The 27,740-nt window shown below is 40.9% G+C and overlaps 2 protein-coding genes across 4 annotated transcripts; one reads left to right on the top strand and one right to left on the bottom strand.

Annotated features, from left to right (window-relative positions):
- The first annotated feature begins 434 nt into the window (after nt 1–434).
- LOC134862879 (uncharacterized) lies at nt 435–11,479 on the top strand. The gene is made up of 13 exons (XM_063880978.1): nt 435–716; nt 1,481–1,792; nt 4,149–4,323; nt 4,758–4,961; nt 5,062–5,207; nt 5,389–5,506; nt 5,865–6,566; nt 7,267–7,409; nt 7,488–7,605; nt 8,266–8,967; nt 9,665–9,807; nt 9,886–10,003; nt 10,664–11,479. The coding sequence occupies exons 1-13, from the start codon at nt 435–437 to the stop codon at nt 11,047–11,049; spliced, it is 3,549 nt and encodes a 1,182-aa protein (XP_063737048.1). The 3' UTR covers nt 11,050–11,479.
- A 404-nt stretch (nt 11,480–11,883) lies between these two features.
- Nucleotides 11,884–25,284, bottom strand: tpp2 (tripeptidyl peptidase 2). 3 transcript variants are annotated; one of them, XM_063881287.1, is made up of 29 exons: nt 25,059–25,284; nt 23,715–23,843; nt 23,469–23,564; nt 23,211–23,315; nt 22,945–23,069; nt 22,657–22,820; nt 22,422–22,576; nt 22,260–22,336; nt 22,050–22,177; nt 21,549–21,797; nt 21,323–21,438; nt 21,042–21,213; nt 20,788–20,945; nt 20,619–20,695; nt 20,436–20,542; nt 20,092–20,246; nt 19,797–19,913; nt 19,592–19,692; nt 19,400–19,496; nt 19,169–19,306; nt 18,765–19,009; nt 18,404–18,482; nt 17,257–17,295; nt 16,655–16,806; nt 16,461–16,557; nt 16,180–16,310; nt 15,427–15,694; nt 15,057–15,176; nt 11,884–14,904 (listed from the first exon to the last, which is right to left on the bottom strand). In XM_063881287.1, the coding sequence occupies exons 1-29, from the start codon at nt 25,221–25,223 to the stop codon at nt 14,815–14,817; spliced, it is 3,852 nt and encodes a 1,283-aa protein (XP_063737357.1). In that variant the 5' UTR covers nt 25,224–25,284; the 3' UTR covers nt 11,884–14,814. The 3 variants fall into 3 exon arrangements, with proteins under 3 accessions (XP_063737357.1, XP_063737358.1, XP_063737359.1); XM_063881288.1 differs by lacking the exon at nt 17,257–17,295; XM_063881289.1 differs by lacking the exons at nt 11,884–14,904; nt 15,057–15,176 and having other exon boundaries at nt 15,549–15,694; nt 16,152–16,310.
- Between the last annotated feature and the right edge of the window lie 2,456 nt (nt 25,285–27,740).

Genomic DNA, 27,740 nt, shown 5'->3' with positions numbered 1-27,740 from the left:
ACAGCGGTTTAACAGGACAGGTTCCACTCAGAACAGGCCTCGCCATGGTTGACCAAAGAGGTTGAGTGCACGTGCTCAGCGTCATATCCAGAGGTTGTCTCTTGAAAATAGACGTATGGCTGCTGCCAGCATTGCTACAGAGGTTAAAGGGGTGGGGGATCAGTCTGTCAGTGCTCAGACCATACGCCGCACACTGTATCAAATTGGTCTGCATCGCTGTCGTCCCAGAAAGAAGCCTCTTCTAAAGATGATGCACAAGAAAGCCCGCCAACAGTTTGCTGAAGACAAGCAGACTAAGGACATGGATTACTGGAACCATGTCCTGTGGTCTGATGAGACCAAGATAAACTTATTAACCAGGTGAGGAGTATGAACACAAGTGTGTCTTGCCAACAGTCAAGCATGGTAGTGGGAGTGTCTTGGTTTGGGGCTGCATGAGTGCTGCCGGCTGTGGGGAGCTACAGTTCATTGAGGGAACCGTGAGTGCCAACATGTACTGTGACATACTGAAGCAGAGCATGATCCCCTCCCTTCAGAAACTGGGCCACAGGGCAGTATTCCAACATGATAACAACCCCAAACACACCTCCAAGATGACCACTGCCTTGCTACAGATACTGAGGGTAGAGGTGATGGACTGGCCAAGCATGTCTTCAGACTTAAACCCTATTGAGCATCTGTGGGGCATCCTCAAACGGAAGGTGGAGGAGCGCAAGGTCTCTAACATCCACCAGCTGCGTGATGTCGTCATGGAGGAGTGGAAGAGGACTCCAGTGGCAACCTGTGAAACTCTAGTGAACTCTATGCCCAAGAGAGTTAAGGCAGTTCTGGAAAATAATGGTAGACACACAAAATATTGACACTTTGGGCACAATTTGGCCATTTTCACTTAGGGGTGTACTCACTTTTGTTGCCAGCGGTTTAGACATTAATGGTTGTGTGTTGAGTTATTTTGAGGGCACATTAAATTTACACTGTTATACAAGCTGTACACCGACTACTTTGCATTGTATCAAAGTGTCATATCTTCAGTGTTGTCCCATGAAAAAATATAATAAAATATTTACAAAAAGGGTGTACTCACTTTTGTGAGATACTGTATATTTTAAATATCAAGCCAAGGTTTAGTGGACAAAAAAGCCATGAGAAATATATAAACTTAATACAAAATGTAAGGAAATGTATGTTTGGTAGCTGATTTCTTTTTAAGATGTATTGCCAAGAAGCATTGTTACTACAAAGAAATAAGCTGACAAACACAAAGTTCCTTACTTTTTGTGTTAAGTTTATTTTATTGTGTTTTGTTGATTTTTCTCTTTGGCTAATGGACCAACAATAACATTTACTCTTTTTCGTTCCTTGAAATTGTGTAGCTAACCCGATATGAATTAGATGAAAAGTAGCGTAAGAATGGGCTTTGCATTATAGAAAGGGATTTAATAAACCGTATAACTCAACCCTAAGTCTGTTGTGTTTCCAGGTGACAGAACTCTTCTGGGGTAAGGAGGCGGATCAGCGTTTCCCACGTGCCACACATGGTTTCGATTACATCCTGGCAGCCGATGTGGTGTATTCCCATCCTTACCTTGAGGAGCTGATGGACACTTTTGACTACCTGTGCCAGGAAAACACACATCCTGTGGGCCATGAGATTTCGTTTGGACCCAGAGAACAGCTTTGTCGACCGCTTTCGGCAACGCTTCAATCTGGAGGAGTTGTACAACCTCCCCAGCCTGAGCATCAAACTGTACCGAGCTTCGAGGAGGGACAAGAGAGCGACTACTTCCTGATTGTGTGTGTGTGTGTGTGTGTGTGTGTGTGTGTGTGTGTGTGTGTGTGTGTGTGTGTGTGTGTGTGTGTGTGTGTGTGTGTGTGTGTGTGTGTGTGTGTGTGTGTGTGTGTGTGTGTGTGTGTGTTGATATGGCAATGTTCTATTTCTTTTTTATGTCAAGTGCTTTCATGGATGTAGTCCAGTGGTCTAAATCTCTCTTCTACCTCTCGTCTTTATGATAGTGGTTTGATTTGCCAATATTTTTGCAACATTAAGTTATGATCCATGTTTTTCACCTTTTGTAATTTGATTTACTTGTGTATTTATTTACTAAAAATGCAATACAATGCAATAATATTAAATATGACCTCAGACTCCAATAGTACCATTAAATTCAATCTGCCACCGTTTCCTTGTTGCTGATCTGATTATTAAGTGCCCTCTGAAAACTAAGGGATATTTTGAACCTAAATTGTTTTCTTTAATAATTAATTTGGCAACTTTGTTTCAATGCACACATTTAATGTTGTTCATGTTTAATAGGGTGGCATTTTGGGTTGGTCTCACCAGTTAGGATGGTGACATCAATACTCCAAATGCTTTTTTGTTTTTGTCACATGGCTAAGCTCCCCCTCTGCAGGATCACATTCAGCTTTTAAAGCTGGTTGACAGCCATCAACAGCCACACTCTCAAATGTCAGGTCTTGGTTGATCATGTTTTGGTTCAGTCACCTCACAGCACTAGCGATTGGGGTCAAAATGGCTCTGGATTTTCAGTAGATTTCTGATGACCTTATGCATTTTAGTTAGGTGGTGTGTTGCTGTTTAACTCAAACATGGACAATTTGATCACGTTTTAATCACTGTCAGAAGAGGAATATATTTATTTCAATATTTCAATCAAAGTATTGAAGGGCAGTCTATAATGTTGTACTCTGGGGACCTAAATACAGGAGGGTAAATCTTAGCTTCAAAGTTATTACACATCAACTTATATATAGAGGTGTATGATTTGCCATCTTCAACTCAAAATATTTTAAATGCACTTCTTGGAGTTGGGAAAGTAAAAAAGATTAAAACACAACAAAAACTTGATTTTCTTTCATTTTTTATTAACACACAAAAACTTTGCATGTTTCGGAAACTCTACAAATAGCTTGTTTATCTTAGAAAGATTCAGTTTGAGTCATCTGTTATTAACATGACCTATTTAATCTGATACTGAACACATCCTTCCAAGTCTTAAAACATTTTCTGTCCAGCTATTCTTGTGAGTTTTCCCCTGTGACGGAAGTGAGGCAGCGATGCACAGTGCAATACATCACTGACAAAACAAACAAAGACTCAACAGCTGATGACTGTCTGCACCCTAAAGAGGTATCGAGTAACTTTATCATTCTTTCAACAGTCTTTAGAGAAGAGAAACCTTTCACTCAAGGATCAGAAAAAACTGCTGCCCTTCATCAAGCTTAAAAACTCTTATCTGTAATCCAAATAAGGCTTCAACACATCAACACACATTTGAGCAATGACCTAACCGCTGTACACTCCCCATTAACATTGCACTTCAAGTTTTGGGATGTTAGTGGGTTTAGTTTCACGATTCCTGAAACTGGGAAGGAAAACTTTATGTCCAAAGGCTGTGAATGTGTAACTCAGAGACATCGAATTGAGGTTTATCTTACAGGAGCACCCTCCTTAGCTTAGGGGGGCTAGGGTGTAAATGCCAGCCTGATCCTGTTACCTCCCATTTCTGGTAGAGCAATTGAGGACATTGCAGGAAAAAAAGAGCAGCATGGACTCATTCTAGATTATGTTTGTTACCTTTAAGTAGTAATATGCATGAGGCCTCTTCAAATGAGGCTTTTGCGTTCAAAATGTTTATGTTTCAACTCACAATTCGAGGGCTTTCTGCTAAGATTCTCTCAAGTCAAACACAAATCATGTATCGGTCTAGTTTTTTCTACCTTATTATTTGTAGACTACCAGCTGGATTACCAGTGCAACATGCAATATTTGTCTGAAACCCAAGACATTCATCAGCTGAAAATCATTCAGTATAGTTAAAATAGGAGCCAATAATTCACTGCTTCATTTTATATCCATATAAGTGATATTCCGTGTGAGGTTACAGTCCATTGTGGCTTCCAGAAAGTACAAGCAGAGAAGCCCATAAGTTTTACTGGAGGCAAAGATAAATGGCTGCTTGGTATCGTCACTCGCTCTTCTCGTTTTGGCTCCCCCATGGACTCATCTTTGTTGTTTGTGTTAGTCTAAGCGTGTGTGTGTGTGTGTGTGTGTGTGTGTGTGTGTGTGTGTGTATGTGTGTGTGCTTGTATCTAAGTACACTCTTGCCTGTGTTCGGTTCTCCTGCAAGGGTCTAAAAATACCCTATGCCCTTGTGATGGTGATGGGTGTGGCAACAGGATGCTCAGTCTCTATAACCTCAGAGTCAGAGGTCTCCGGATGCAGTCTGATTTCTCCTGAGATCCTTTACTGGGAAAACGAGCGCCAGCAGGTAAGGTCAAAGGTCACCGGCAGGGGGTTTGCGAGTGAGGTGTTGACTATGTTTACAAATCCCTGTAAGAAGAAGAGTAGTATGGTATACTGTATATCAAGTGACACTGCAGTATTTCATTTGATGGTATTGTTTTTTTTTAAGAATTTGCAAAGTATGTTTGGAAACGTTTCTCCCACATATTCATAGTTTTTCCATGCTTATCATGCTTTACAGTATTTATGATCACATCAGCTGGTGTAAGTAAAAAATTATGGTATGAGCATATCAATTACATTACAATATAAAAATGAAGGGGAGAAATGCTGAACTAAAAGTGACAAATAACAAATATATGTTTATCCTCTTATCTGTTTTATGTATTTTCCATTTTAAAAATTAGGACATAGTATCAGAAATAAATATATATATTAAAGAAAAGATTCAACTAATTTAAGGACAACTTTACATACAATCTGTCTGTCCTAGGCCAACAGCAGACAGGATCCTACATGGATACTTTGCCACCATACTATTTGTTGGGAAACTATCATATGATAACTTCGGAGGAAGGAGAGGAGGTAGAGGAGGAGGAGGAGGAGGAGGAGGAGGAGGAGGAGGAGGAGGAGGAGGAGGAGGAGGGAGAGGAGAGGGAGGAAGATGGGGGTGAACAAGATAAAGAGGAGCAACCAGGTAAAATGAATATGAGCAATATAAAGCATGATGTGAAACATTTCAAAACTCGTACAGAGAGACCACAGAGATCTAAGTGTCTGATTTTTGTATCCTTCAGAGGAATCAGAAAACCAGGAGCAAAAAAAACTACCCTGGGTTCCGTGCTTCTGCTCCAGAATAGATAAAGATGTGTACAATTTTGCTGGGGAAAGGATTGTCATTGGAGGGGCTTTGGACTCCTTCGCAGGCACCGTTTGGCCGGGGGTGAGAAGCACTTTTTTTGTATTGCATTCACCACAATTTGAAAGACAGTACATCTTTACACTTCTTAATACGCTTTTGAATTATGGGGAGAATTATTGACATGCTTTTGCTTTTACTCTGAGGCTGTACGACAAAATTAACTCAGAGATGTTGAATTGTAAGTCATGTTGGTTTCCCTCAGGCTCTGACTCTGTGTCACTACCTGGACACCCAACGCCAACAGTTGAATTTAATGGACAAATCGGTCCTGGAGATCGGAGCAGGAACTGGCCTTCTGTCCATTGTAGCTGCGCTCCTTGGTGAGAGGTTCAAATATATATACATGGGCTCTTAAAAGTAAGGAACATCAAGTTGAAACAGAAATGTTAAAAATCCTTTATTCATATGGTTATTTCAGAGTGACTTACTTAAACATAGACAGAAGTTAAAATAAATCAAATGTAATAAAAATTGAATAAAAATAAATGCAACTGATTGGTCCATTTTCCCTACATTACGGTGGACCTTTTTAACAGCAACACTAGAGTTAGAAAATCCAGTTATTCTCAGTTTGTGTTATGGAGTCGGGTGATGTACTGTGAGTTCACGTGCTGTGGGTTTAAGGTATCTTTCTCCAGCCAGAACAAGGAGAAACCATTAACCTCTTTTTGTCCTCAGGTGCCTGGGTGACAGCCACAGACCTCCCAGATGTACTGAGCACCCTGATGACCAACGTGAATAGAAACACCAGGGGCCGCTGCAAATACACACCCCAGTCAGCAGCTCTGTCCTGGGGCTACGACCTGGAGAAAACCTTTCCCAAGTCTAAATACAGGTACGACTACGTGCTGGCAGCTGATGTGGTCTATCATCACGAATTCCTGGACGAGCTCCTGGTCACCATGAAGCATTTCTGCAGGCCAGGAACTACTTTGATCTGGGCCAATAAGGTGAGGTTTGAGACTGATCTAACTTTCACTGAGAACTTTAAAAAAGCTTTCAACACAAGTCTGCTGGTTGAAGATGAAGAGATGAAGGTCTTCATGGCAACGTGCAGAGAAGAAGGGGGAGAGAGTGATCAGGAATTCCAGAGTGTGAGAGGGAAGGAGGAAGGAAAGGAGGAAGAGAAAAGCAACGAAAAGCTTGTAGAGGAAAATCACGACACTGAACTTCAGCTTGTAAATATAGAGACAAGTGAAGACAATGATGTAACACATGAGCCAGACCCCAGGAGAGATGATAATGAAGGAGAAAACATGCCTGAGTCTGATGGACAGGAAGAGACAGAGGAGACAATGGTCCCCAAAGTCGACTGTAAAGATGAGGAGGAAAAACCAGAGTTAATTTCTAACACCACAGCCAGTGAGGACAACGTTACAGGTGAGTCAACTTCATGATCTGTGAAAATGCAAATTCACCAAATTCACCTCTGTTTGAAAGGTCAAAAGTTTTTGTCACCCACCTTCAGCGATAAAGACACAAAGAGAGAAATGTATACAGGAAAGGTATACTAATGTTGTATTTTAAACCAGTGTGGCTTGGATCAATGAATTTCAAGTTTTGTTGTTGGTTGGCCCATCAATCAGCACTTGATGCTAGGGCTCAGCCTTTTAGGTCTTCATATGGTTTTAAATGTATTAAGGTTTGATACTTATCAAAAATGGAAAAGTTTACACAGAAAGGAAGGAAATATATCTGGAGTAAACAAACATTTTTAATATGCAGTGTTTTTCATTGATTGTGATTTTTTTTTTTTTTTACTTCTATAAATACAAAACACCTGTAGGGCTGTCCTGTGGTTTACATTAATATAGCAGTAATAATAATAAACTTTATTTATAAATCTTTATGAGGAAGTTATGAGGAAGAGAAGCAGCAACTTTTTAATTCACATACGAAATGATCTGACATATTTTAAATGCATCATATCAAACAGCTGACTCATGATCCTTTTCCTTGTGTTTGATGTTTATGTTGCATCAATGAGTGTCCACAGTGTGTTTGTTCATTTGTATTTATTGCTTTTAAGGCTGACTGTAGATATATCTCTGTTAAAGAATGATCCCTCCTCTCCTCGCAGAAAAAGCTGAGCATCAGGACAGACGTCCAGCCTGGGTCCCCAGCAGCAAAAACCCCTTTGGTAAAGATGTCTACCATTACGCAGGGCACGACATTGTCATTCGTGAGTCCATAGACTCCTATGGTGCAGTGATGTGGCCAGCAGTGAGTACCTCTAAATACATTTAATAAATACAGTGTTGTAGTTTTCTGTGGTTTTACAGAGGTGTGTTTGTCCTGCAGGCGTTGGCTCTGTGCTCATATCTGGACAGCAACAGGCAGAGGGTAAACCTGCAGGGGAAGCGGGTGCTGGAGCTGGGAGCAGGAACTGGCCTGGTAACCATTGTGGCCAGTCTGCTGGGTGAGCGCCTCTCCATCGACTTACACAACAACAGAAGTAGAGACACTGACATCATAATCAGTGAAATTTAGGAAAGTCCAGATGATAAAAGACACACACTTTGACACAAAGCAACAAAATACTTAAACTTAACAAAGACACACACTGTGAAAGAGCTGTAGTGATTTGGGCATAATTTGATTTAAGCAAACTGTACAAGTTACTTGATTTTGCTGGCAGATCATGCATTATACCATTAACCCCTCTGTTTCAGGCCTGCTTCAAAAGTGCTGATTCTATGTCTGTAGCTATGAATACAAATCCACGCCCTCTGCGAGGTATAAGGGTGCTCTAGGAGGAGATTCATGTGACAAGGTGGGCGGGTGTACCTAGGTTGGTTATTGGCTCATGGTTACAAAACCCCCCCAAAAACGTGGCCAAAATCTGATCAGCTAATATTCAGACAGGTTTTCATATAAAACTGAATCTTGTTTATGAAAAATACTTAATACCAGTCACTTATGAACATAATAAAAGCTGAGGTTGTCTCTGCTTTTCAGCAGCGTATTTATGATGTTTTAAAAAACAAAACAAGCACTGACTATCTTAACAAAGCAGTATGGTGTGTTTTACTGTTTCTGTAGCCATGTTGATGACAGATCATTGTTTCTGCATCCTCAGGAGCCTCAGCCACAGCTACAGACCTACCTGATGTGTTAGGTAACTTGCTGGCCAATGTGATGAGGAACACCAGGGGCCGCTGCATGCACACGCCGCAGGTAGTAACTCTGTCCTGGGGCTACGACCTGCAGCGCACCTACCCTCTGTCTGCTCATCACTACGACTACGTGCTGGCAGCTGATGTGGTCTATCATCACGAATTCCTGGACGAGCTCCTGGTCACCATGAAGCATTTCTGCAGGCCAGGAACTACTTTGATCTGGGCCAATAAGGTGAGGTTTGAGACTGATCTAACTTTCACTGAGAACTTTAAAAAAGCTTTCAACACAAGTCTGCTGGTTGAAGACGGAGAGATGAAGATCTTCATGGCAACGTGCAGAGAAGAAGCGGGAGAGAGTGATCAGGAATTCCAGAGTGTGAGAGGGAAGGAGGAAGGAAAGGAGGAAGAGAAAAGCAACGAAAAGCTTGTAGAGGAAAATCACGACACTGAACTTCAGCTTGTAAATATAGAGACAAGTGAAGACAATGATGTAACACATGAGCCAGACCCCAGGAGAGATGATAATGAAGGAGAAAACATGCCTGAGTCTGATGGACAGGAAGAGACAGAGGAGACAATGGTCCCCAAAGTCGACTGTAAAGATGAGGAGGAAAAACCAGAGTTAATTTCTAACACCACAGCCAGTGAGGACAACGTTACAGGTGAGTCAACTTCATGATCTGTGAAAATGCAAATTCACCAAGTTCACCTCTGTTTGAAAGGTCAAAAGTTTTTGTCACCCACCTTCAGCGATAAAGACACAAAGAGAGAAATGTATACAGGAAAGGTATATTAATGTTGTATTTTAAACCAGTGTGGCTTGGATCAATGAATTTCAAGTTTTGTTGTTGGTTGGCCCATCAATCAGCACTTGATGCTAGGGCTCAGCCTTTTAGGTCTTCATATGGTTTTAAATGTATTAAGGTTTGATACTTATAAAGATTGGAAAAGTTTACACAGAAAGGAAGGAAATATATCTGGAGTAAACAAACATTTTTAATATGCAGTGTTTTTCATTGATTATGATTTTTTTTTTTTACTTCTATAAATACAAAACACCTGTAGGGCTGTCCTGTGGTTTACATTAATATAGCAGTAATAATAATAAACTTTATTTATAAATCTTTATGAGGAAGTTATCAGGAAGAGAAGCAGCAACTTTTTAATTCACATACGAAATGATCTGACATATTTTAAATGCATCATATCAAACAGCTGACTCATGATCCTTTTCCTTGTGTTTGATGTTTATGTTGCATCAATGAGTGTCCACAGTGTGTTTGTTCATTTGTATTTATTGCTTTTAAGGCTGACTGTAGATATATCTCTGTTAAAGAATGATCCCTCCTCTCCTCGCAGAAAAAGCTGAGCATCAGGCCAGACGTCCAGCCTGGGTCCCCAGCAGCAAAAACCCCTTTGGTAAAGATGTCTACCATTACGCAGGGCACGACATTGTCATTCGTGAGTCCATAGACTCCTATGGTGCAGTGATGTGGCCAGCAGTGAGTACCTCTAAATACATTTAATAAATACAGTGTTGTAGTTTTCTGTGGTTTTACAGAGGTGTGTTTGTCCTGCAGGCGTTGGCTCTGTGCTCATATCTGGACAGCAACAGGCAGAGGGTAAACCTGCAGGGGAAGCGGGTGCTGGAGCTGGGAGCAGGAACTGGCCTGGTAACCATTGTGGCCAGTCTGCTGGGTGAGTGCCTCTCCATCGACTTACACAACAACAGAAGTAGAGACACTGACATCATAATCAGTGAAATTTAGGAAAGTCCAGATGATAAAAGACACACACTTTGACACAAAGCAACAAAATACTTAAACTTAACAAAGACACACACTGTGAAAGAGCTGTAGTGATTTGGGCATAATTTGATTTAAGCAAACTGTACAAGTTACTTGATTTTGCTGACAGATCATGCATTATACCATTAACCCCTCTGTTTCAGGCCTGCTTCAAAAGTGCTGATTCTATGTCTGTAGCTATGAATACAAATCTACGCCCTCTGCGAGGTATAAGGGTGCTCTAGGAGGAGATTCAGTAGACAAGGTGGGCGGGTGTACCTAGGTTGGTTATTGGCTCATGGTTACAAAACCCCCCCAAAAACGTGGCCAAAATCTGATCAGCTAATATTCAGACAGGTTTTCATATAAAACTGAATCTTGTTTATGAAAAATACTTAATACCAGTCACTTATGAACATAATAAAAGCTGAGGTTGTCTCTGCTTTTCAGCAGCGTATTTATGATGTTTTAAAAAACAAAACAAGCACTGACTATCTTAACAAAGCAGTATGGTGTGTTTTACTGTTTCTGTAGCCATGTTGATGACAGATCATTGTTTCTGCATCCTCAGGAGCCTCAGCCACAGCTACAGACCTACCTGATGTGTTAGGTAACCTGCTGGCCAATGTGATGAGGAACACCAGGGGCCGCTGCATGCACACGCCGCAGGTAGTAACTCTGTCCTGGGGCTACGACCTGCAGCGCACCTACCCTCTGTCTGCTCATCACTACGACTACGTGCTGGCCGCTGATGTGGTCTATCATCACGAATTCCTGGACGAGCTCCTGGTCACCATGAAGCATTTCTGCAGGCCAGGAACTACTTTGATCTGGGCCAACAAGGTGAGGTTTGAGACTGATCTAACTTTCACTGAGAACTTTAAAAAAGCTTTCAACACAAGTCTGCTGGTTGAAGACGGAGAGATGAAGATCTTCATGGCAACGTGCAGAAATTGAGAGATTTATCAATTACCCCTACAGGCCTCTGTTTAAATGCATCATTATCATTATTCTTTGGGAAGTGAAGGGCGACAATCACAGCATAGTGCACAGTTGAGCAAATATAATAAGTAGAAACACTTCAATAGTTTGGGACAGCGCAGCTTTAAAAGTTCAACTTGCATCACTTGTGTCCTTTAATATTATTTACACATTTACTCGCTTCATCTGAATAAGTCCTGTTATAATTGACCTGGATAAAACATAAATGATCAAATGAGGCCTTTACCTGTGTGTGCTTTAGCCAACTGGCTCATAATCTGTGCGTTTAGGTGCAGCTCCTGGACACTTGCACTTTTTACTACACATCATCCAGGTCTAATACTATATATACAACCTTATGAGCTACATGTATATCCTGATAAGCTCAAAACTGTTAAACATAAGGTCTGAGTCAAGTTTATCGGAATCAATTCCAATATGTGTCTGTGAGAAGGGGGACAAAAATATTTCAAGGAAAAATGGTTGATTTTTGCATTTTTCCACTTTGTGAATTTTTCTGATTTATTGTGTTCTCTTTTTTCGGTGTGATAGTATCCTTAATTTGTTTATGTTTCACATTGTTTTGAATGCACACGTTTGAAAGAGATGTTAAAGACAAAACAATTCATCAGTTAAATCTAAAAAATAGTTTGCTGCATGGTTGTCTCAGTTATGAAATGCCCTGTTCTTGTTGGCATGTAAAATGTTTATATTGTTGAATACAGTCAAATAACGGTTTACTAAAAACACAACAAAAACACTCTTGAAAAACGCTCAATTTACATGCAAATTATGATTAGAGCACAGTAATTCTTCCAAATCGTTTTTATTCAGTTTTGTTTTCCTTGTATGTGACTTATTTCCATGTGACAATAAAATAGTGTGACAGTAGCTCGGGTCTTTCCCATGTCATCAAGGAAGAAGGGGTATAAAATTATACTAAGAGCATACAACCTTATTTCATAACATTCTGTAAAATATTGGCATTTACTACATTTTATGACTACAAATATAAACACTCAACATCCAGAAGAAGTATTTCCTGACACCAGTAGAGTGAAAGCAACAGATAAAGAGAAATGGACGGTACAGTCCTGTGGTTAAAGTTAAGGCCATTTGTGAGAGAGACTGTTAGTGGCAATGTACTTTAGACAGGAGAGACCTGAAGGTAACATCTGCAACAGCCAAAGTCCAAACACATGAAAAAGAAAAAAGACAAAGAGAAAACAAAAGAAAAAAAAAGCCTAAAAACAATGAGCACAAATTCATTTAAACCCAAATGACTTGAGTAAGCCCTGGGCACTCTGAGAGGCCGGTGCTGACACTGCTGCAGAGAGTGTCTGCAAGCCCTGGCTAAAAACAGAAACACGAGGTGGCGTTAACCAGGGTCAACATGGGCTGCGCCAACTGCTCGGCGGAGTGTGTATAGTTAGTATAGTTTACAGTCATCTCAGAAGATATTGTTTACTCGAATGAGAATGAAAGGCCTCGGCTTTCAAATAGCTGCATTTGAATTCCTATGTATGCATCCTTCACATGTGAGGTCATCGAATACAATTTCGAGCCATTACATACGTGTGGTTCTCACACTGGGTGGTTTTAAGGCAAGTCAATTTCCTCCTATTGTAAAATTTTATAATGCTGTGCCTTTTGTGTCTTCACACCAACTTATCATGGGGCAATCCTTTGTTAAACTGGTACCACTACAGACCGACAGAAAATAATTCTCTTAGTTTTACAGATTCAAAGCGGAAAAAGGTCACAAATCTAAAATAATTTAAAGTACAGATTTAAGATAATTGATGAGGTGACATTTTTTTTAAAGGAACATGCCTGTTGTATGTGTATGAGATGCAGTTTTATACTTGGCAGATCATTTTTCTTCTCCTCTTATATTCTGTGACATTGCCTGTAGAACCTGAACCCAGTGAGGTAGAATAAACAGAAAGCTCTCATGTGGAATAAAAACGTTCTAAATTTGTCAAAATGTTTTATCCTTATGTAAAATCTCCACCATTCCTTGGTAAATAGATGAATACATTTGGTTTAAAGTCCTTTAATGCAGACTTGGTGTTCAGTATGAAGGTTTGAAAAAATCTCCTAATCAATCTTGAAAAAAAAAACAGTTGACTGAGAAAACCCATTAAACATAACTTAAGATCCCATGTTAAATTGCTATGTATTTTTAGAAAAGCTAATAAAACATACAAAACCACTGGCACGTAAATAATGTATCAGAAAACAAACCAAAAACAAATCCATGCTTAGCCTCCTAATTGGCTACCATCCGTTCTGTAGGGAGAAAATGTTCAGGGACACAAAAATATGTTCACAAGTAACAAAGTCATTCACAAACACACACTCATGAAAACAACAAACAGTGGACAATCATCAGAACCTTGTTTGGGATTTAAAACCTTTCTAATTGAAACAAACTAAAATCTGCTTCAAAATAAACCATTGTTCCTCCTTACACCCTAGAAGACATGCATATATGCAAAATACATCAATTAGAATAATATTTGTTGAATATACCTATTGCATTTTAATATTTTTTTTACGTTATGTGTGTATGTACATTATTTTATGACACTGTGTACAAATGCAACATTTTGAATGCTGCAGAAAAAACGTCTAATACTGCGTGGACATTTTACAATGAAATGTTGACATCCTTCCGCTCTCTCTAAACTGCAAATTGGATGTGATTGAGGTCTGTAAGTAAAGTTTTTATTGAAATGTGCTGCTCATTACATCCGAAGCCTTGAAAGTGTTTGTGGCTTCCTAGTAGCTGACAAGTCACTGACGGCCTGCATACTGCAGATATATGAGCTTTAGGATGATGGGTAAAATGAGTGTTTGTAGACGCTACTGGTTCTGCAGCCTCGCACTTTCTCATCGCAACTGAAAAAAAGGGTAAGGTACAAGTAGAAAGGCACCCTTAATATTGTTTTGTGTACTCTAGTCAGAGCCTAAAAAGACAGCCGGACAAAATGTTAAATTTATCGACCAGGCCTGGCTGAAACAGTCAACAAACAAAGAAGAAGTGATCAAGTTCTGACTCCCTTTTATTTCAGGGATAGGGCAGACCGTGTGTGACCTCGTATGTCCGAACATCGTGCAGCAGCAAAGTCCTCCTGTCTTCTAAGTATCATAACGGCCAGTTTTTCTGCTGTCCCTTTTGAAAGTGAGTCGATAGGGTCGCAGTCATTTCTTTCTTATTTTCTGTAAAAGACTTCGAATGCGTCCCTGGAGTCCGCAGTGGCCTTCTACAATATTTACATGAGAGATTGAGGTGATCTATGTGATGTGCAGTGAATGAGGTTACGTGTGTGATATGGAGTCTGGAAATCTGACGGACGAGCAGGGATATGAAAGCCTATAAATGTGTATCTGACACCAAAATAAGAAGGACAACAGCCAATTAAGAAAGCACCGAGCTACAGTATATTCAAGCCTTGACAGCGGTTTAAAAGGTTTAAAGAATATGAAGTAAATGATTTGTAATTTGTCTGTTGTGTCTGATGTTGAACACTTACAGACAGGACGAGAGTGATCCCCTCTCGCCTTATAAGTTGTCGAGTGTCTCTAACTGTTCACACTCTTTGTCATCCTTCATTTTGGTGTCCGTCTACATCTACATTTGAAAACCACAGATGCATAGACCATGTAACCCTGAGGGGCATGATATTCAAGTTACCATGTGATGGACTGTGCTCGTGCATGCATGTGCGTCTGTGCCTAGAAAGCAGTGTATTCTGCGGGGTACATGACAGGGAGCCAGTTCTCACTGAAGGTGGCGCAGTGGGTCCATCGGAGGTGTCGCATCAGCTGGAAAACAAAGAGAAAGGTCTTACACAGGAACAAAGCGGACAGATTACAATAAATAACAACTGTGGTTTGTTTATAATTCCATTTCATATTTGGAGACTATGTAGCCAAAAATATTGAGTATTTCATTACTGGTTGCCCTGCTCTCGTACCTGGATGCAGTTCTTCATGTTGTCTTTGCTGGGCTTCTCCTCCACCATCTTTGAGGCATATTTTAAAGCTCGGCCGTACATCTTGTTCACGAGAGCGTGTTTGTATGAAAACATCAATACCTGAAGAGTGGCAAAGATGAAAGACAAAAACAAATGATACGCTTAAAGTGTATCGCAATCCCATTAACAGTAGAGAAAATAGTTTTTAACCGTTTTTGAAAAAGGAAAATATCGGTATTGGTAGTAGACCACAACAATGGCAGATGAAATCCAAAATGTTTACTTCCAATAGCTAATTAACTTAAAAATCCTCTTTTGAAAGGGAAAAACGTTGACCTCTTCTTCATTTCTAAAAAAACATTTGTCTCACCTTGGAGTCAGTTAGCTCCGCCCACTTCTGCACCTCCCAAAATGTTTCCGTCAACGCTATAACCACACTCTGCACGGAGTCATCAGAGCTGCTGGCCACCTGGTCCCCAATTTCCTCTTCTTCTTCTTCTTCTGCTGCCGGTGGTGGTCCCGTCAAGACCGCAGCGGCACCGTCCTGCGGCGTGGGGGGCAGCAGGAGCTGGTCGGCCTGAGCGCAGCCCTTCCTGCACAGAGCGTCCAGCAGCGACGACTTCTGCTTCTCCATGTCACTGAAACAGAGGGGGAAGAAAGGTCAGAAGCGGGTTCAGCAGTTCAGTAATATTTGTTGGGATGATGACTTTTTCACAACTAAGAAAGATCCTCCTTACGTTTTGATAACTTAAGCATTTGCTGGCTGTACCAAACAACTGCAAGCATGACAGAAGAGAAATGTGTAAAGGGCTGATTATTTCAACTCCCCACCAAAAAGCTCCACAGAGACACGTGCCGTTATTGTAAACTCCAAATACAAACTAACTTTATAATTTGGTGAAATATGTCACTATCTGTGTTACTACCACCCAAACCCTGCTACTGTTTCTATGAGTTGATGCCAGGTAAGACACAAGTTGAAGTTATGTTCAATGGGGTACTGTCATTTTCTTTTTCTGTGGTTAACTCTCTTATTCTCTCACTCTGTTGCATCAATTCTATCAATTGACTGTGACAGTGATAAAAGAAGTTTACATTTCTTATTTTCTTTTGTCTGGCATACGTTTTGATGGAGGCGGCATCAGGCCGAGGGTCAGTCTTCAAGGTGAGGTAAACAGCCAAGGCCGTCTGGTCGATGTGGGAGATGACGATGTCGGCTGCAGACACAACCTCCTTCAGACGTTTGGCGCGCTCCTGAACAAGAACAGAAGGACACAATGTGAGCCGAGGAAGTTGCTGTGTTTAGTCTCCTTACTTGAGGAAAATAATGACATGCTCCTGAGGTTTAATGCGGCTAAAGATTTGTCCATTTCCTCTTTTATTCCTGCTGGTGTGCTCCCTTACCTTTTCAGAGTCCAGCTGGTGTAGTCGTTGCACGTGCAGGGGGAGGTAATCTTGGTAGTTTTCCCTCAATTCATCATAGATGATGCTGGTGTCCAACCTAAACAGAAAAGAGGGAAGATGACGGATGGTTAACTGAGAATTTAAAAGAAAAGCGAGCAATGTGTGAACAGAAGCAGGAGAGTAACTGTGCACACTTTGTCATCCACTGGATCTTTAAGTCTCTCATAGCTTCCGCAAACTCCTCCTTCACGTCCTTCTCTTTGTCTGCTTCCTTGTCCTTCTCCTTTCCTCCGTTCTTCGTTTTGTTGGGAGCAGGAATTAGGTGGTAGATGACCGGAACGATATCCTTTACGAACACACACAAAAATTGTTCTGTCAAAGAAATAACTGATTCAATATAAAGAATGACCTCCTGTACTACTACTGCAAATATCCCCAACTCTCAACCTCTTCTTGCTAATGTTCTGTGACTCCAAGTCTTTCATATTATGTCCTTTTTAAATCAAGATAATTGTGTTTAATTCCCAGTTATACAAGATTAAAAAGTGTCATTATCAATCGATGTTCATATTTATAGATACGATATTAAGCTAAACCGACCACCAGAAAACTTTATCTACTCTATATCAAAAGAAATACCCACTAAGGCTAGCCTGTGCATATTTCACTACAGCAATTATGACATAATTTGGAATAATTAATGAAGATTGAAGAAATGCCATTTAGTTGTAAGCTCCATCTGTTGCAGGAGAGCAGTGGACGTTCTGTTGTACAGTGTTTCTAGCTCATCCAGTACCTTTTTAAACTTTCCTTGTCGTTTTGCAGAGGCCTGCCCCTGGTGGTCAGAATAACACACAGTAAGGAAAAGACAACACAAACAAACCAAAAAAAGGATTCTCTCTTCATGTTTCATCTTTCATCCTCACTGTCAGGAGTGTAACCCACCTACCTGTCATACTCTCCTCAATGATAGTTGTAAACAGCTGTGTACTTGATGTTGACACTCTGATTTATCTCTGAATATTTGACAAAAGTAAAATTCATGTGTGCAAGAGACCCCAACTTAAGAAAACGCAAAGTGAAACAATACATAAAAACATTGACCACAATTTGTTAATAGGTGCTGATGCCACCGAGTCACACTAAAGTCTTCAGAGATGTGCGATGCATCAACACTTTAGCTCGGTAAAGAGGAGCACTTGCAGCCCATAGAGTTTGTGAGAATCAGCTCAAGAAGAAAATCCATTTGCCATTGTACTGCACACATCAGAGAGCCTTTTACATTTTTGCTCTTCCATTTAAATATGTCACTTAAACATTGTCTGCTATGATATCTGTTCCTCCATTAGAAACGACTGATCATTTTATACAGACCTTCTGTTTGTTTTATATCATTCCTCGCTATTATTTATATCATCTGAGTCCGTTCGATCAGGTTAGCAGCTTTAATTATTATTAATAATTTGCAATCCAAATGAGCCCATACACAGCCAGAACCAGTAAGTGGAGATCTGACAGCGGTGCTCACAGCAGAAGCGCAGACAAAGGCAAATGAGAAGGGTAAAAAAAAAAAAAGAGAAAAGTTCCAAATGGTATGCATCAAACAAGAGGTTAATAACCAATTCAAGCAGAAAAAAAACCCAGACTCCGACCAGGTCTAAAGGTGGTGACAGATACCATAGAGAACCTTAAAAATGGGAAAGCAACAAGCATTGGAGCAATGATCTTCTTCTCTAGGAAGAAGTAGCTGGGGCATTACACATTAAATGAGTGAATTTCTGATTTGTATCATTAAATAAGGTCTCGCTATAGGATTGACCAAGATCTGTACAATTGTGTATGTCTGAAGTATCTAGTGTAGACTGAAAGCTACCTGACTTTAAATCACGGGATGCAGGAGGACTAATGCTCTGGAAGATAGAGGGTAACAACAAATAACTTACTGCTTTCTTGCCAAATTCGCTCTTGGGAACAACCAGCGAACCTGAAAGATAGCATCCTGGACTCGTCCCCTTTGGGACCCTGAAAAAAATAAATAAAAGAGAGATAAACAAAGGGAGAAAGAAAAAGACAGGAATATTAAATAGATTTTTCACAATAATAAAACAAATAATGAAATATTTATTTATTGTGTTTAGAATATGGATTCAATTGTATTCTGTTACCGGGGGGCAATCTTAATCTCTGAGCCAATTTAATGAGAGATTTTGAGGGTCTGAAAGGATCGACAGCTGTCAAAGCTGGTTGTTCCTCGACTGTGAATATGTTATTACAAGAGAGAAGTCCCTAGTCAAATTGACTCACTTGTCGTCTGGCAGGGCTGTGACGTAGAAGGGCTGAGTGGCGCCCGGGCACAGGGTGAGAGAGTTTGCCTTCTTCTTGGCCATGAGGGCAGCACGGTGCGACTCGTAGACATCCAGACTGAGTGTGGTGGACAGACGGTGGGAAACCACAAACGGTAGGTCCTTAAGGCGCTCCAGCTCGCTGGACTGCTCGTGGCGGACCTGCAGACGCACAGTGTAGTCCCCCTTTTCCAGCTTCAGAGAATACTGGAGAAGCAAAAAAGACAGAGGGGAGATGTGTTAGCTCATTGTGTGCACTTATACCTGTAAAATCCTACACTTCAAACTACAACAAACAAAACCACAAATACGAGTGAACATCTGTAAAAGACAATGTAATCTTAGCTCTTATCGTGGCTATGGTACCTGGTGAGGGTAGGCATCCCCAGAGCCCAGTAGCCTCTTGTTCTGGTCATACAGCATCCAGAGCTGACTGTCAAACTCAGACTCATACAGCAGCTCACACAGCATGGGACAGCTGGGGGTGACCTCTCCGCTCTTCGGCTGAGGACAGAGCAAAAGGAGATTAGATACACACACACAAGAAAACAAGAACATCAACATTCCCTCTCAGAGTGCAGATGGTGTTGGCAGTACCTGGTGAAAGCTATAGGTGAGCACAATCTCATAGAGTTGTCGGTTGTTTGGCAGAATGTCCCTCAATCCAAGGGCTTTTATCTTTGAATTTAACGGCCTGTAACAAGAAGTCGAAGAAGGATGAAACAATGAACTGCACAGATGTGGAACAACACAATCCACGTGTGTGTGTGTGTGTGTGTCTGACGTTACCTGAGAGGCTGAACCCAAGACTTAAAGGTGATAGTGGGGGACACCTCCTCGTACCTCAGTGGAGACGACACATCAAAACTCGTCACTCCCTCTGAGGCATGCTGGGAAGAGACAAATGAGAGTTACAAACTGACAATGCCTGGGTTATCTGTCAGCGTTGCTGATATGTATTTTTGTTCTGTTTTTGCTCTCTCGCTCTCCTTACTATGTGCAGGGGTGAAGGGGAAGTGTGGAGTCCATGGAAGGAAATGCTGTAGTCCACTGTGACGTCTCCAAGGCTCGCCCACCAGCGTGCAATACAAAACTCTACTATCCTGCCAGACTGGAGAGGGGATGCAATAATAAGTAATGAGTCGTTTTTGTTAATTTACTAGATAAATAAGTTGCTACATTCAAAGCACTTGTGGAGATTTATTTGAGCTGCTTCACACACACACAGAATGACTGTGTAAAACCCTAGATAAATAAAAGTTTTAAATTTGTATATTAGTTATACGTACCAGCACTGGGAAAGCTTCAATTAGTGAGCCTCTTTCCAACAGGGAGGAGAACTTGTAGAATTCATTAGCTCGGTAGGCTTTCTGTTTGACCAGGTGCACCGCATGGAGAACAAACTTGGAGGACACGTCCACCGAATGAGAGGTCAGTGTGATCTCTGCAGGTGGGGGGTGGGATGAGAGGGAGAAACAGCAGAACAGTGAGAAGAGAGAATGTAGATGATGACAAAATGATGAAGGGAAAGTGATTTCAAGTCACTGACAAGAGTATTTAAAAAGATACACTCTATTGAACTAAACTTTAGAGCAAATTTATATTAGAAATGCAAGGCACGAGGTGCACTGACCTGCCCAGGAGGCTCCCTGAGGAACCGTGATGAAGTGGCGTCTGATCTGACCCGGTCTGAAGTGGACGTCTGTGAAACACACCTCTGGATTACGACTATCTGTCACTCTGTCAGGTCAAAGAGGGAGACGGTTGTCAGCCACAGAGATACCTCTAAGAGAATCAATTTGGTGTAAGAACTCACTTGGCAGGGATTATAACTGTGATTGGGACTCTGAAAAGAGGTCCACAGCTAGGTGCTGATGTGTCATACCCACACACCTAAAAAAAACACAATCAAAGCGACCAGGTTTATACGAAAACACACAGAAACAACGCCCATATTTTCATTCTTCTCTCTTAGTTATCCCTACCTCTGTGTAGTGCACTCCCTCTCTCAGCCCCACAGGATCGATGCGGACGTTCACATGGCGACACTGGTTCATCAGCTCTAGATGGGAGGGGCACTGGACCCAAGGGGCGGCACATGTCAGCGCTAAGTGTAGCTGCAAGGTGATTCGCTCAGGGTTCCCTGTGGTGGACGTTGGAAGATGGATTAAAAGATATAAAGACTTGACAAATAGAAAAGATGTACATGTGATGAGTGTGTAACCAAATATAAAAAAACCTGTGTTTTCCGGGAAGATTGGTTCAATTCCTACTCCGTGATCTGAGGGTGCGAGAACATGGGCTGGGTCCCTGAGGTAGATGCCTCTCTGTGATCCGACACTTACTGAGAAGCCTAGTTGGCTTGTGGGTAAAGAGGCGTGTTGAGTGAGGTAGTCTAAAGCCTTATCCACCTGAGATGAAGAGAGGGAGCAGATTACAGGAAGGCACACAGAAACATGTTAGGAAACGGCTAAACACTTATGATGATGCTAAGACGGTCACAAACCACACAGGAGTTACCTGGATTATTCCATGGCCTTGTGCAAACACCTCGATGTCATCGATCTTCAAAGCTGTTTGCTCCAGCGCCCTTCTCACCGCAGGAACAGAGGGAGGGATACCATTCTGCTTTAATCCTATAATCACACACAACCACACACATTAGCATCATATTTAAATGTTTGTGATTCTTCCATACATGCACTATATTCCTACATCTATTATGAGTCCAAGATCCTGTACGCACCTGAGAGGATCAGTGCGATGCCGCCACAGGCATTAGGGGACGACATAGAAGTGCCGTTCATTAGCTGTGTACCACGAAGAGTCCAGTTGGGTACAGATGCAATGGCCCCACCTGGCGCACTGATGCTGACTCCCAGGGCCCCGTCTGTACTGGGGCCCCGGGACGACCAGGTGTACTGGTTGGGAGGTAGCTTCTCTCTCAGGGAATACTCTGCCACCATCATGTCTGGAGTCACATATGCTCCAACTCCTACAGAGTGGAAGGGGGCAGGAATTAACATGTAAATCAAATGAATACATACATAATTTGTAACTCAATGTACTTTAACCTTTTTCTTTTTTTTAACCATGATTGCTTTCAGAATTTCCATGGTAAAACATACTCCTAACTATTTTAGCTGTAGGAATAATGGCCATAATGTGTTTCTGTATTTTCTACTGTAAGTATTAAAAAGCCATCACGAACAAAGTTAAATAGGCTAAACTATGATTGACTACGTACCTATGACACTGCTGGTGGTTCCTCCTGGGCAGCCGACCGTCGAAAGGCAGGGGCCGTTGTTTCCTGCACTTGAAACAAATATCACATTGTGCTTCTGCACAGCCTCAGTGATCACCTCACAAATCCTCCTGGGAAACAAATTGACAAATCAGTGAACGTGTTCCACACAAAACAAACCCATACAATCACACCCCCAGCTGCAATACATACCCTGTATTAGGCCAGTGGGTGGCTTCCCCATAGCTGTAGTTAACCAGGTCACACTTGTAGTTGATGACTTCAATCATCTTTGAGTGAGAAAAGAGAGAAAATTAAAAGGCTGCAAGAAGAGGAAAAAATGATTGTTTGTCTATATTTGTCTGGGCATCATACCGCGCGGATGAGTCCAGTGCCTGTTTCCATTGTGCTGAGGCGAGTGTCTCCAATCTTAAGAGCCAGGATTTGGGCACCGGGGGACACGCCGTTGCGCTCAGGTTCCTCTGGGAAGTACCCTGCTGCGATGCTTGCGACATGTGTCCCATGAGCCCCTTTAAAAAGCACATAAGCAAGTTAGACTAGAGAATGCGCCGAGTACTTTAAGAGATGGACTACTTGCTTTGGGAAATACCTCCACTGGTGACGATGCAGAGTGTGTTTCCCTCATCATAAATATTAACGGAGTAGTTGAGCATCTCAGCATTTCCCAACGTGGCATACTCTTGTGACTCTTTGTAGGAGGTCAGCACGGTGCACTGGGGCAGGTCTCCACTCTCTGAAGTGTCGACCACAGCCCTAAAGAGAACAAACAAGAACAGACAATGTGAAGGAAAAATATGCTATTGGTAAGGAATAGTATGAAGTGACGAGGAGTGGGAAAAAAAAATGTGTGTAAAGGATAAATGTTGGTATGGTTTACCTCCATGTGAATCCATCATGCCAAAGAACACAGTCATATACAGGACCAGGGTCACTGTACTTCTTTTCTAGTGACGCCAGCAGCTCAGACTGACTCTGCAGCTCTTCTTTCTGTAACTTCTCCATCTAGAGAGAGAAAGCAAGGACATATTGGAAAGAGAAAGAAAATAAGATTAGGAAACACCAAATTACTGTGACTAGAAACTGCATTGACTCAAACTAAAGAAAAAAAAACTCAAAAAGAACTCAAAAGTGTGTAGGTCTGACCTGTGAGGGTGTTGGGTGAGAGAGGTCAAACTCTTCGGATTTGCGTGAGACCTCTGCTAGTGCTGCTCGGTGTGGTGGGTCCCACAACTTCTCCTTTCGCTCTTTCTAATAGATGTACAACATAGGTGCAATAAAACAACCACAGAGGATAGCAAGCAGATACATTTTCATAACTTTTATCTACAGGACTCTGAAAACATGCATTTTGAAACAAACCTATGACAGACATGGTAGAAAATTAATGTCATGTCTTCCTACCTGTATTCTTTCTTTTAGAGCCTTAGGGAAGAACTCATAGCCATTTTTAACTCCAATGCGATACTTCCCTGATGGATTTACCCAGGAAGGTGGGATCTGGAAGACATAGATAGACAGTGTGAGATTATACTCAAACAAAATACAAAAACGTAGATCCAATGATATAGTTAGATAAAACAAACATGAGTATTTGCTATGCAACATACGCGTTATCCTTTCATTTTTTTATTTACTCTTTGTACTAACCTTAAGTGTTCTACCAGAGAGGCCAGTGATTGTCCCATCTTTAGGTTCTGCCAACGTGGTCATATTCACGTCACCGCTGCCTGTTGTATCGATGATGTCGACGATCTTTGGCTTCCCTTCAGTTGTGACCTAAAAGAAGGAGTGATGATTTTTAATTTGACTGAGTAATGCTCAAACCATCATTAATAGTGAAGAAACTTCAATTGCTTTGCCCCTACCCCATTATCATCAGTGACAAAAGTAGACCTTAATTAGCATATCTTTAACTTTAATAGTTGAGTTTTAGAGAACTATGAAAAGTGGTTGATGTCATTGGTTGATGTATTTATTGTAAGTGGTTTTGGATAAAAATGCCAACTAGATGAAATGAAATGTATAGAATGTAAAACAGGTATTGTGATGGTTCACTTTATTAAAATGAGAAAGACGGAAAATAAAAATCAAATAAACACTACAAAATAAAAACATAAGTAAAAGTATCTTATTATATCTAACTATTGTTCTAAAGTAGGGGGTTTGGTCTTTATTGTCATGTCCTTCTTGTGATCTCAGTTATATAATTATGACATAGTCATGTTTATTTCCAATGTACAAAACTTTCCATTACCCTGGATACCTTAACTGAAACATACATAGTCTCCCAAAATGAGAGCAATTTATGACATTCCCAAGAAATGTGTGTGGTTTGCCTCTGAGTTGCCACACAGTACCAACACGATTGTTATGCACAAGTGGGTTTACTCTTTATTTTAAGTGTAATAAAGTAGCGGTAAGAAAAGTGTCAGGATGTGCCAAACACGCTGGTTTCAAACAGACAAAACTGTATGGAAACTGTCAATGACTCACTGGCTTTAAACGGTGTCGATAGCTGCTAAGCTAACGTTAGGTTCCAGTGTGACTTGGCAGTAAACATGTAGTAAGGACACACTAACATTCAACTAAACGACCATACTATATTTTTGCAACTAATAATATCGTTTAAAAAATAATTTAGCTCCTAATCGTAACAGCCAAATGGTAGTTAACCAGCTGACAGGCAAAACTATGAATAATTAGTGGGGAGGTTGAATCAAAACTAAAGCGGTCATATTTAGCTCTTAGCTGCCAGGCTAACATGCTAGCAGGTATGTCAACCAGAACATTTTAACGTTAGTATGTTTTTCTAGCACCGAAACACAATTGAACAACTAGGGGAAACATATGCAGTCAATTTTTCACAACACCCATGGAGCTTGTTTTCATAGTTATTGTGAGTATATAATGTAAAAGAGTTGGGCCTTTAGATTTGCTAGCTTCCAACTGCTAGCTAACAGCTATCGTGAGACAGCTGCCGGTGAGATTTACCTGCATGCCGGGGGCCCCGGGATCAACGCCAGTGTCCAGGATAGCGATGAGCACTCCTCGGCCATCGTACTCGGGGAACCTGGTGAGATAAGACGTGGCTCCTGTTTCTTTTTTGGGAAGCAGTCCATGGAAGGGGAACGGTTCTTCTGCAGAATGGGCAGCCATGATCAGAGGAGCAACGATGAAAACAAAGCAGCGAAATGGGGAAGAGAGCCGCACGGAGAGGGAGACGAGAAGGAGAGATGTTTAAAGGGGCAGTGCCAGCCACATCTACCTTTAACCTTTAATTCCTAAACCACTACACATTATAATGTTTACCTATCCTTTAATATTATTATAATAATTGTGTTGCTGATTATGAGTCAAGGCTTATCTAAAAGTTTAAGCCTGGACCCAGAGCTTTTCTGGGTCCAAAGGGCCCGAGGTCAACATTGCCAGTCAATTTGTTTTAATTTGATTTACAGAAAATAGTTTTGATGTAGCATGGCACAATATACCTGCTCTATATTGATGTATTTGATATTATGAGTCACACTTTCCTTTCTCTTCCTTTTTTTTGTTATTTGATGCCACAGGTCAGAAGGTGTCATACATGTCCGTAGTTCTGAATTACCCTTGGGGTTGCGAAGTTTTAAGGCTTAACACATTTGGCTTTAAATATGTGAAAATATATTTTTGATTCACCAGTCTAAGGGTAACATAAACACTGCCATAACACTATACAAGGCAGTCTTTTTATGATTATCACCCCCCTCTTGTTAATGATTGGGCCTTTAAGTACACACTAGGTGGTGCTATAACACTGATCAGTCTCACTTGGTTCTCTTTTCTCTCAATGGCTGACAAACTGATGTTATTTATTGCAGAGTTGGCAATGGTGCTGCTACATTAACTGCCAAATAAATTGATTCTTTACGGTGTTTTCGGACAACCTATTGGACATTAATGTCTAAAGATTTAGGTACAAACACGTTCAAAAACAAAACAACTTTTCATGCAAACGTCCATCATTTGAAGGGAAGCTGCTTGCACTAATCACAAGCAGAAATTCTGATTTAGGTTAAAACTGTACCTCGCACTTTATTCTGTTGAGTAAAATTGCATTGAAGTGGTTTAAAAGAGACGGTTATTAAATTCTCAGGCTCATCAAAAATCCAAGCTATCTAGGTAATAAAGAAGCAAACATAAACAAGGATGTTTACATTTTTGAGATTATCCCCTAAACATTGGTGTAAATTATTTGTCTGGGACTTAAACAATTTCCTAGTTCACCTTCTTTCTCAGGTCGACTTTTCTAACATTGTCTAAACTACAGGTCAATTCAGACTCCAAATTTGAACTGAATCCAACATAGATATTGTATGTTTTTATCTTTTTGGTCCCAATTTTTGATCAGAGACTATGCTAGATAAAAACAATGTTATGTTTAGATAAATGTTTAGATCCCTACTTTAGCTGAAAGGATGGAGAATGGACCAACAGCATATTAGAATGTGTTGCCCATTACTTTTTCTGTAACCCCACTACTAGCCTACAGCAGGATTTCTGCTTTTCATTTGTTTACTGTATTTTCTACAGATGCAGTGTTGAGAATGAAGGAAGGTGGAAATAATCAACTCAGAAATAACAAGTTTGATCAACATGGAGGTTCTGCTCATGTGAGTTGCTTATATAAAGTTGTTTGATGTTCTTTCCACAAATCACAGGCATTCATCTAAGGTGTTATTCATGTACTATTCATGGAGATGTTTCTTTGTTTTGTTCCTATAAAACCAGGATTAACTCTGCACTTGTGAATTGCCATCTGTTCAACTTGATACCCTCTATCCCTCTCACATATACCCATACACAAAGAAGTACTGTGTATGTGTGTGTGTGTGTGTGTGTGTGTGTGTGTGTGTGTATGTGTGTGTGTGTGTGTGTGTGTGTGTGTGTGTGTGTGTGTGTGTGTGTGTGTGTGTGTGTGTGGGGGCAGGGAGGTTTAGTTGTAAGTGTGCAGTTATTTCAAGTGTGCCAACGCCCTCAGACGCTGCTTTTGTGGCTGGCTTATGCATAGTAAAACAACAGTGAGCATCCTTTCGCTAATCTGCTTAGAGTCAGCATCTGCCTCATCTTCCTTTTTCTGTCATTGGATCTGCATTGTTACACACACACATATGCACACACTTGTACAAACACTGTTTAATGCCAAGCTTATAATTGGACACACATTTTTATATCTTTGTACATTTCTTTTACTTAAGATTAGTTAGACCTACAAAGTTTGAAAGACTCTTTCTGTTCCACTTTTTTATAACATTAACACTCACACACACATACAGTTACACACACAGGCTTGTGGTTTACCACAGGGCGTAGTCTCTTTAGCTAAACTGAAATAATCGTACTTCATAAACGTCTTTACAGCATTATTTCCTTATGTGATGCCGTGCATGCTGCTACAAAAACTGTATTATTTTCCTCCCCCTATTTTTACTTGCTGATAGGATACTACTTTGGTTGGTATATCATGATAGTGGCAACCCTTGACTCTTGCATTGTAGTCTTATATTACAGCAATTTGACTGGGTTTAGCCTACATCTGTACATGCAAATGTATATGACCTGCTGGGATAAAGACTTTATATCAAGTAAAATCCCAAATCGCCCTCCCATCTCCACTAAAGCTGCCCAACCATGCAG

The sequence above is a fragment of the Eleginops maclovinus genome, chromosome 4, assembly GCF_036324505.1.
Source record: "Eleginops maclovinus isolate JMC-PN-2008 ecotype Puerto Natales chromosome 4, JC_Emac_rtc_rv5, whole genome shotgun sequence".
Classification (NCBI taxonomy): Eukaryota; Metazoa; Chordata; class Actinopteri; order Perciformes; family Eleginopidae; genus Eleginops; species Eleginops maclovinus.
Note: the sequence above shows the minus strand (reverse complement) of the source record. Positions and strands in the feature narration are given on the sequence as shown.

Coding starts and splice junctions, on each gene's coding strand:
- LOC134862879 (XM_063880978.1), top strand. CDS start 435: ATGAGTGCTGCCGGCTGTGGGGAGCTACAGTTCATTGAGGGAACCGTG. Junction 4,324..4,757: donor CACCGGCAGGGGGTTTGCGA/GTGAGGTGTTGA, acceptor TGTCTGTCCTAG/GCCAACAGCAGACAGGATCC. Junction 7,410..7,487: donor GTGCAGTGATGTGGCCAGCA/GTGAGTACCTCT, acceptor TTTGTCCTGCAG/GCGTTGGCTCTGTGCTCATA.
- tpp2 (XM_063881287.1), bottom strand. CDS start 25,223: ATGGCTGCCCATTCTGCAGAAGAACCGTTCCCCTTCCATGGACTGCTT. Junction 16,558..16,654: donor AAGATCCAGTGGATGACAAA/GTGTGCACAGTT, acceptor TTTTCTGTTTAG/GTTGGACACCAGCATCATCT. Junction 14,905..15,056: donor ACATGAAGAACTGCATCCAG/GTACGAGAGCAG, acceptor TTTGTTTTCCAG/CTGATGCGACACCTCCGATG.